The sequence below is a fragment of the Drosophila miranda genome, chromosome XR (genome assembly GCF_003369915.1).
Source record: "Drosophila miranda strain MSH22 chromosome XR, D.miranda_PacBio2.1, whole genome shotgun sequence".
Taxonomy (NCBI): Eukaryota; Metazoa; Arthropoda; class Insecta; order Diptera; family Drosophilidae; genus Drosophila; species Drosophila miranda.
Window position 1 is genome coordinate 6,962,663 of NC_046674.1, and position 10,090 is coordinate 6,972,752.

At 48.8% G+C, this 10,090-nt stretch overlaps 1 protein-coding gene across 2 annotated transcripts; it reads right to left on the reverse strand.

Annotated features, from left to right (window-relative positions):
• Positions 1 to 4,881: 4,881 nt before the first annotated feature.
• Positions 4,882 to 8,656, reverse strand: LOC108153420 (zygotic gap protein knirps). 2 transcript variants are annotated; one of them, XM_033387393.1, is made up of 3 exons: positions 8,227 to 8,656; positions 7,173 to 7,250; positions 4,882 to 7,030 (listed from the first exon to the last, which is right to left on the reverse strand). In XM_033387393.1, exons 2-3 carry the CDS (start codon positions 7,248 to 7,250, stop codon positions 5,591 to 5,593), a joined length of 1,518 nt encoding a protein of 505 aa, XP_033243284.1. In that variant the 5' UTR covers positions 8,227 to 8,656; the 3' UTR covers positions 4,882 to 5,590. The 2 variants fall into 2 exon arrangements, with proteins under 2 accessions (XP_033243284.1, XP_017138911.1); XM_017283422.2 differs by lacking the exon at positions 8,227 to 8,656 and adding an exon at positions 7,355 to 7,573.
• Positions 8,657 to 10,090: the final 1,434 nt, after the last annotated feature.

Consider the following 10,090-nt stretch of genomic DNA (forward strand, 5'->3'; position numbering starts at 1 on the left):
GAGGAGACTGAGGAGGAGGAGGAGCAGCTCCTGCTGTGGTGGTCGATCTACTGATCGCTGGATCGTGGGTTTTCCCACTAAAAAAAAACCAAAAAAAAGAAGAAGAAATTTTTGTGACTTTTTGACTTCTTTACGAGCTATCAAAATCACTTGTGAGAGCGGCCAGATCGGAGGGAGGCCTGCGTGAGGCCTTTAAATCTAATTTCGTTTTTCAAAAAATAAATAAGGGTAACAAGATAAGACAAGGCACTAAAAACCAGCAACAACAACAACCAATAATCAGGCAACCAGATACAGGGCCCATGAGCCCGATAAGGATCTCCTCTCCGGCCAGGCCCGAACAGAACAGAACAGAACAGAACAGAACAGACCACAATCGAGAGTTGATTTTTGTTCAGAGCTGTGCCATGGAGAGTGGAGTGGCGATGGAGTTCGTTAGGCGTTTTGTCCTCGTAAATGTTTGAGGTGCTGGATGCACAAATTAATATTGTGGATTGCGGTGTGCGGTGTGCGGTGTGCGGTCTCCTCTCCTCCGTATTCGCTGTCGGGGGCCAAACACAGACAGCACACACCGTAAACGAAGACAAAAGGACATCATCAAGCAACCAAAACAGAACAATGGGCAAATTTGTCGTAAAGAAGCAGCCACAGAGAGCGGGGCACCAGCGAGAGAAAGTCCACGAAAAGGATTTATGCAGCTGTAACAGTGTCTGGTTCTCTGGTTCTTGGGGTTAGGTCATCCTGATCATTACGATGATCGGGATGACGATGATGAAGGAGGCAGAGGAGGGCGCGGAGGATGCGGAGGATGGTGCTGCTTTATCGTTGGCATGCGTATGCCTGACCTGTAAGTTCACTGGACACGCATGCGCCTCTGAAGTGCACAAGAAAGACGAAGAAATGGCCATGGATCGACCCACAGATTACCCTAGAACCAGCAGTGTTGAATGAATGTTTTCTGCTTGGGTTTTGGGAAACGTTTCAAGGCATATCTTTGCCATGTTTTGGGGGGGGGGAATGCCAAGGCAAGAGCCATCCATCAGTCGACACTCTCCCACTGATATACCCATTCCGAATGCACACACAGGAATATCCGAATGAACGAATGAACGAATGAACGAAACAGATACCAGAGAACCACAAGAGACGACCAGACCGGATCAGGTCGTACCTTAATCGCAGCACTTTAATCGACACGCAAAGTTCGTTTAAGTTAAATAAACGTTTAAACGAGAACACGGCGCGCGAGAGAAGGGCAAGGGGAATGGGCATGGGGCATGGGGCATGGGGCAAGGCAATGGGAATGGGAATGAGCCGCAACAAAAGGCCAAGAAAGAACAAGCGAACGGCATGCGCTACACGCAGAACTTGTCCAGGGAGAGACCCCAGAGAGAGAGAGAGAGAGGGGAGACTCGGAGGAGTCCAAGAAGGGCCCCCAAATGGACGGGGCCTCCGCAAATGCGTGCCCCGGCTGGGTGTGTACGAAATGTTTAAATTAAGGTGCATATCAAGTGCACCAGATCACTAATTACCAGCGCCAGCTACGGACCAGAGCCTCGACTCGAGGAATCCCTTTTGGCGTCCACCAGCTTTCGGATCTCGTGTGAGCCAAGCGCCTCCAGAGAGAGAGAGAGAGAGAGAGAGAGGGGTTAAAGGTGGCTGTGGCTGTGGCTGTGGCGGCAGGAATCGAAAATCAATAAAGATGAGACCCAGATATTGGCGGGAATGCCATGTGCTATGTGATTTGCTCTGTTGTTGCTTTCGAGAGACTTTCGAGTGGCTTCCGAGCGGCTTTAAGTGGGTTAATGTCTTGCTGGAAGAACAATGGAATTGTCCGTCAACCGATGGATACTTGGGATATCTTTTGGGGATAACAAATGCACATAAGATGGCTGCTGGGAGAGCGGGAGTAGAACCCTTTCCTAGCTCTAATGATCTCTGACTGGCTTCTCTCCCATTCGCTTGACACATGCCATAGTTTGTTTTGACTATTTGTGGAGTCGAGAAGTCTCTCGAAGTAATTATGGCCGCTACCGGACAGAGATCGGAGCTGGAAGCTGGCGATGGGGCGATGGGGATGACGACTTGCCTTTCAGCGAACAAATTTCATGCAAATTTTTGCATAAACATGTTTCCATTATAATGTGTCAATAATAATATTTGCCATTATATTTCTACGAGCCTTTCAATGTGGTACGAGCATTATATTGTTTCTTCCATTCCATTGTCAGTTCTTAAAATGCAAATTTCGATGGGGGTTGGGGGGGGGGGCTGCCTGCAATTATTTAATTTAATAAACATGTTCTTACGTCTCCTCTGTAGGAGATATACGATATATGCTTTGCATGCATTCATTTGAAAGCTGAAAGAACATTAGCATTAGCATTGCGAACGGTGATAAATAATTAAAAAGCGAATGCTGCTGCAGGTGCTTCGACTCTTGAACTATTTTTAAAGATGTGCTCAGTCGCCGTCCAAGTCTGTTGTCTGTTGTCTTTGTCTCTAGACTTCTCCTCGGAACTCCTCTATTAGTAATGCACCTTTCAAAGCGACTCACAGACAGCCACAGACACATCGAATCACCGCTTGGATCTCCTCTCCCCATCAATAAAGCATCTCTGGAAAGCGTTCTTCATGGGCTCTTGGCGCCATGCACGAGTATCGATCGTAATATGATCCTCTAGCCCGCTTGTCTGCCAGCCATTGGGCCATCGATGTGGCGCCTGGCCAACGGACTGGCCATCGGCCCGCCTGCCTTTTTGACAGTCAATAAAATTTTGAAATGTTATACTTTTTGTTTCGATCCCCCCACCCTACGGTTTTCTCTTTTTCGTTTGTCTAAATGGCTTTTTGATTGGAGAGAGATTGGGGGCCGATCGCGATGATGAGACAAATGAACCACTTTTTCAGCCACGACAGCCACAGACAGGTGGGGGAGCCCACAGGCCAGAGACCAGAGACCAGGGAACGAGGCGCCACAGATACGAATGATACTTGACGAATGATATCGATACGATTGTACCCCTGAAATCGGACTTAGCCCCGGATGGGGGCTTGGTCCAGAGACTTTTATTACATTTGATGGCTCAAAGGAAAACCAAAGACTTGGACAACGAACTTGAATTCAAGATGCAAGATTTTTAAATGATCTGTGATCCAAATAGACGAAGAGCCTTGCGTATTAGTGGATTGTTCTGGGCATATCCTCTCTGTACCTAGACTCGGGATAATGAACTGTGGACCACAGACTGGCTTGTAGAATCTGTCGCATATCTCAAACATAAATCCTTCACATTTATAGCCCCATTTCGTTGATTTGGAAAAGTTTAATGCACGCTTTGCCTGGGCCTAAAACATTTTTATTTATTTATTTTCTTTCAGTTTTTTTTTACTATGACTGTTTAATAAACTATAAAAATAAATTTAGAAACAATGACGACAAAACACACGTCGGAATGTGGATCGTCGGCGGTTAAACGCACAATGGCGTGCGCTGCCTGCCTCCGCCTCCGCCTCCACCTCCGCCCCCAGACCTGGTGGTGCCCCATTATGCATATTGATGATATGTGCCTGATCCCCCTGGACTGTTTTGGATGGTTTATTGTCATCCGTTAAGGCGTCAACATTTCTGACATGGCCCGAAGAGCAGAGAATCGGTTTAATGCGCCCGATTTTGCATCCAAGACATCCCAGAGATACACCCAACTCCGAAAGAGTCCTGTGCCTAGGCTTCGTGTCGTCGCTGCGCGTTGCCTCATTCATCATTCAACGCCGGATTGGATCCACTTAACGGGGCAGTCGGTCCGTCAGGCCATAAACAAAGTTTTGGGCCCTGCTTCTGGCTGTGGCTCTGCCACTGACGGTGACTCCCTAATTAAGTGATTAAAATTCTGGCCATCAACGAGGCGTATGACTTTTGTATGTGTTAATATAAAGTTTATTATTTGAAGCAGCACGTGGTCGGGTGGTCGGTCGTCCGCCAGTTCTCTGCTCTGCTCTAGGGATGGCCAAACCGATACCGACACCGACATCGACACCGACACCGACCCGACCCATAGGCCTAATACTCATGACCACAGCATATCAAATAGTAGAAGGCCCCGCGGCTGTAGAGGCGGACGACAAATATCTGTGCGTAACATTTGTGGCATTTATAATTTACAGCAATCCATCGATTGCAATGGATATCGGACAGGGGGACAGATGGACAGACGGACAGCCACAAAGGCAGGCACTTAACGGCCTGCTATATCGGTTTTATTATCGGCCATCGGGCATCGGTCGATCGCTCGATCCCTCTATCCCTCGAACCCTCGATCGACTTGCAGCAAAATGTTGATTGAATTTATGCCAAAGCATTCGCTTTTCCACTCTCGCCCCCTTGCGGCTTGGTGTTGCCACTGACAGACAGGCCACGCCCCTGTTTTTGGCCCGTGTTTAGAGTAAAGACACCGCTCGATCGGTCGCTCGATCAGATATATGTATGCTTGGAGTAGAACTGATTTTGAAACAAGAATGGTGGCTGAATACCAAAGTAATTTATTAGCTTTGATCATAAGAATGTGCGGTAGCCAAAGCACAGACTCGGCTGCAGATACATCCGATAGATAGCCATGGACAGGGGCCTGACAGCCATACATATATATCGAAAAGGGGCATCGAAAGTTCTCCTTTTGGGTGCTACGACAACATCTTAATTATTAGACGAGCATTGTCCATAGAAAGATATGTTTTTGTTCAGAATTTCATATGCATTTTGATTGTATCTAAGATGCCAAGGAGAAACGTATCTATAGATACTTTTAATTCCACTTTTCCTGCGCTCCCCAAAATAAATATGAAACAAATTGCAATGTAAATTTTCATAATAATTTTTATTCCTTTCTTTTGCATAAATTTAAAAGCCAATCTATATAGACATGTGTGTATGTATATAGTAACTAAGACTACAAATTACAATAATAATTAATAAAAAAAAAAGTTACTTAGCACAAATTAAGATCGAGCCTTAAGGTTGACAAATTTCTATGTACAATAGCGGTTTTTTGTTCAGGGTGGGATTTTTCACTACTTTTGCGCACGATTTTTTGTTGTTTTTGGAATGCAATGGAGTGGAATGGATTGGATGATATCTATGCATATCTTATCTATCTATAACTCTTAGATACTATTACAAAAAAAAGTGAAGATACAAAGATACAATATATACAATTTCTGTTCGTGTGGGGGGAAACGGGGGGGACGGGGGGGTGGTACTTTTGCTCTTTCTGTAAAAATAATTTTTGGATTTGAGCTCTCAATAGGTGTACGTGTACGTGTTTGTGTGTGTTTGTGTGTGTGAGAGAGAGAGTGCGATGCAACTATCTGGCTGTCTCTTTCCAGCAAACCAGTCTATCGCCATCCCTGTCTCTCTGTCTATCGTGTGTGCGAGTGAGGCCCGCAAATGAAATTAACATTTAACAAAAAAAAAAACATACACTAAAAAATCAACAACAAGTGGTTGGCGGGGGGAGGAAGGGAGGGAGGGGGTTACTGGAGCTCCTCCCACCGCGCTCTACCGATCCAACGATCCAGCGATCCAGCGATCCGCTTAGACGCACACAAAGATACCCCGCATCGCACTGGCCGCATTGTGGGCCACCGCAAAGCCGCTGCGTGCCGCCGCTGTGGCTGCCCCAAAGGGAGACGACACCACCGCCTCCTGGCCGCCGCCCAGCTTCTGCCGCTTGACGGCCTCGTGGTCGGACGAGGAGGAGGAGGAGGTGTTGGTGGCGATGGAGCTGCTGCTGCTGCTGGCGGTGCTGCACTCGGCCTCCAGCTGGTAGAACTTGCGGCGCGGCGCCTGCTCCTGCTCGTCCTGCAGGCTGCAGGCGTCGCTGTCGTTGAAGCTGTGCACAGAGCTGCGCGACGTCTTCATGCTGAGGTCCATGGGTCCGTCCTGGGCAGCTGCTGGGGCAGCGGGCTGCTCCTGCTGCTGCTGCTGATGCTGCTGCTGATGATGGTGCACTGCGGTCTCTCCGCCGATGGAGCAGACGGAGACGGGCGACAGGGACTGCATTTTGGCGGCAAAGCTGAGGGGGCTGCTGCTCTGCGACTTGCCCATGGGAATGGGGCTGGAGTGGTGCGACGAGTGGTGGCTCACCGACAGCTGGGCGGTGGGGGTGGCCCGTATGGCGATTGGGTGGTGCATCGTCTGGCTGTGGTGGCTCTGATGGCTCTGATGGCTCTGCTGGCTGTGGTGGCTGTGCTGGCTGTGGTGGCTCTGGTGGCTGTGCACAGACTGGACATCCTCCTCCTGCAGGCACACATCGATAGGCGTCTGGGGGCGAACGGGGGCTGGGGGCGAGGGCACTGCCGCCACACTGGGCGGTGTATAGCGGCTGTGCGACTCCACCGATCCGGCCGAGTCGACGCTCTGGCGGTGCTTGTACATCTCCTGGCGGTAGGCGGCATCCGCGGCCGCTGCAGCCGCCGCGCTGGCGTGGTAGCCGGGGAAGAGCAGATGGGGGGGCAGCTGGAAGGCCGACTGGGGGGTGGCCATCATGCTGAAGAAGGGCAGGGCTGCTGCGGCAGCGGCGTCGGCGGGATGGCGGGCGCCGAAGGGCTCGCCCAGGTAGCTGGGGTACCCGAGGAGGGGCATGTGTGGGTGGCGCTGCTGCTGCTGCTGCTGGGCCTGCTGCTGCTGCTGGTGCTGCTGGTGCTGGTGGTGCAGATGGGCGGCGGCTGCGGCCATGTCCCCGAATCCGGGGGTGTGTGGGGAGCCCACGGGCGAGGAGGTGACTCCGCCAGCGGACTGGACCTTGCCGGCCGCGGCGGCCGCCTGTTCGTGCTCCTGCAGCAGGCAGTGGATCTTGAACCAGTTGGAGCGGCGGCCGTACCGCGAGCCGCCCTTGGACATGCCCACGTTGTAGCACTTGCGGAGGCGGCAGGCCTTGCAGGTGGTGCGGTTCTTCTTGTCAATGACGCACTTGCCGTCGTTCTTGCACTCGCTGATGGTGCTGATGTTGTTGTACGATCTGCCGAAGAACGACTGCGGGGAGAGAGAGAGAGAGAGGAGATGCGGATGGTGTTCGGTTAGTGGTGGCCTCGACAAGGAGTTGGGCGGCAGGAAGAGCAAGAGGCGCATTCGCATCCATTCATTCATTCACTTTTTTCGCTCGATAGGCACTTACCTTGCAGCCCTCGCAGGTGAAGGCGCCAAAATGGAAGCCAGCCGCCGGTTCGCCGCACACTTTGCATGTCTGGTTCATCTGTAATTAGGAGAGAGCGTAAGGGTTCTGCGTTAGTAAGGGTTTAATCCACTGGTAATCCACATTGAGTTCGCCGACTGTCGCTCTCTGAACAGAACACTAACCAAGTTGAACACCATCTTGCCAGGGGTTCTCTGTTCGGTTCTCGTTAAATCTTCGTTTATTTTGTGTTCTCTGAGAGAGAGAGGATGCTGCTGCTGCGATCTGTTCGTTTGGGATGCTGCTAAGCAACTGATGCCCTCTCTTGACGGCGCAGGACATTTATAGTACAGAAAACGAACAGAGCCGAGCCCAGCCGAGTCGAGTCGATCCGTTCGGATCCGATCCGATCCTCGAAGGCACCGAATGGCATTTTTTTACGACAGGCAAAAAACTTAAGCTGCCGGATTATGCAACCCTATGCGTTCATCTTTCAGAGTTTTTTTCATTTTTTCATTTTTTCGCGCTGTCCAGTCATAAAACCCAGGTAGCAGTCGGCTTTTCCTCCCTCTCAGATACAGTATCTGTTTTTATTTTTTTTATAGATGAAGTCATTACCGGGTCAGTACCGGGCCCTGTGCAATTTCCATTACATTTCCCTTAAAAAAATGCAGCACTCCCCCGACGTCCAGACCTTGACGTCTGGCCATAAAAACATATTTCGCAAGTCAACAAAAAGAATGCCAGAAGAAGAAAAAAAACGAAGATAAACCGAAAATATGAAAATTCTGTTCTGTGTGTGCCAAAAAAAATAGAAAAAAACGAAGAAGGAAATGTGGAAAGGTTTTTCGCGCGAAACTGTAAAAAATCAAAGTAGTGCAGCGAAGAGATCATAAAAATCTGCTCTGCCGACGGCCGCGACCCGAGCACAAAGCACAGCAAAAAAAAAACAACAAAAAAACGTGAATTGAATTCGATTTCCATCTCTCCCTCTCTCTCTGTCGCACACACACTCTCTCCGTTCATTCCCAAAAGATCTGCAACTGTGAAAACTTACCTTTATTTCTGTTGTTGTGTTGCCTGGTTGTTGTTGTTGTTGCTGTTGCTGAATTTTTATTTGGCTCTGGAACGGTGTGTGCCTTTTATTATGACTTTTTAATTGCACGTGTGGGCGTATGCACTTTTTCCACTTTTTCGTTTTTTTTTTGTTTTTTGTTTTTTTCACTGAGATGAGTTTTTCCTTTTTGGATATTTCTCTGATTTGGGTTGGGTTAGCACTTTATCATGGGTTCAAAAAATACACACAACATTCGAGAATTCGACAACGATTTTCGAGAGGCACTCAACTCCACTACGTAACGCGCTCTGGTCTCTGGTCTACTCTTTCGGTGTGTAGTATCTCTGTAACTGACTCTTCGGGCCACTAGCTGCGACTGATTTCTGGCTTAAACCCGTCTCTGGCAAGAAGCATTTCTGTGTGTCGTGTCGCCCCTACTGGCCCAAACTCTTCAGCCTTATGTACACGCACACAGCCACAAAACGGAGCACACGGAGCACACTTTGATGAGCAGTGGAGTTTACCCGTTTCTCTCTCACTCGCTCTCTGATAAATCACGATCGCACAACCACCACAGCCACGCCACAGCCACACCACCAGCAAAGCGCAAAGCGGAGATCGAGAGCGGAACATCCGGAGAGCAATCGAAACACGCACACACACAGTCGCGCTGGCTGGTCGATTGAGTGAAATGTTAAGCCGCTGTTCAGTCGCTGTTAAGCCACTGCTAAGCCACTGCTAAGGCTCTGCTGTTAGCTGCGGGCCCTGTGAATGAACCGTTTCTCTCTCCGCTCGCTCGCTCTCTCTCTCTCTCTCTCTCTCTGGTTTTGGTGGGAGCTCCATTTGCATTGCTCTGATATTATTCGTTATTCGGTTATTTATTAAAGAGACACTCCACTTCCACTCACACGCCACATGCCACATGCTCCATGCTCCATGGCTAAGGGCGTCTGGAATTGTATCTCTCGCACTCACCGCACACTCACACACTGGCAAAAGCTATTGACTTCATTTTTAACATGGGGCGGGGCCTTTCCGATCGCTCTGAAAATCGAAATGGTTGGAGGAGGCTTCGGACTCATGGATCATTGGTCATAAATGGCAAGGAAACTCCGTCGGGGGTTTACTTGGAGGAAACTACGTTCCATCTAGATTTTGTAGTATATCCGGCCTATGAATCATCCATTGGAACCTCTTTTCCCCATTAAATACCCAATGGAATATTGAGATCTGTCCAATTCAGCAGATATCCCCCTTTTTAATACCCAATAAACTCTTAATAACATACTAATTCAATATTTGGCCACAACTAAAGTCAATTTTCAGCTTCATTTCCTATTTTCTGCATACAAAAGAACCTTATGGTAGCACTTAACTCTTTTTATGAGAGCCAAAAAGGAAGTTGAGGGCTACCTGTTCCACCGCACCGGCTAACCCTTTTATGAAGCCTTTTTCTCCTTTTCCTTTGTGTGTGTTAACCCTTTTATGGAACTGCATTGTCCCCGGAAAGGGTTCTGTTCTCCGAGTGGGAGAGAGCCTTGACTTTATAATTTACCAATTTATAGCTTGCGAGTATCTTTTCCGATACCATGTTGTGGCTCTGTATCTCTCGATCTGGCCACATCCAAAGTACATATTTTGTGATGTAAAAAACATCGTTAGGATATGGATATGGATATGGATTCCGGGAAGACTCCTTAGTTTAGTTTCGGTTGCATCAACCGAAGGCGGAGGCTCTTCCAAGTAAAAAAAGTGCCAACAAAGGCTTGCAAAAAAGTCAACAAAAAATCACATCTCTCTCTCTCTCTTTCCCACATTCCTAAGGACCTTTCCAGCGTGTTTTTTTCTAATCGATTCAATTTTA

Bases quoted from the DNA above. Each gene is read 5' to 3' on its own strand.
- LOC108153420 (XM_017283422.2), bottom strand. The intron at 7,031-7,172 runs GTAAGTGCCTAT...CTCTCCCCGCAG, and splicing joins TCACCTGCGAGGGCTGCAAG to TCGTTCTTCGGCAGATCGTA.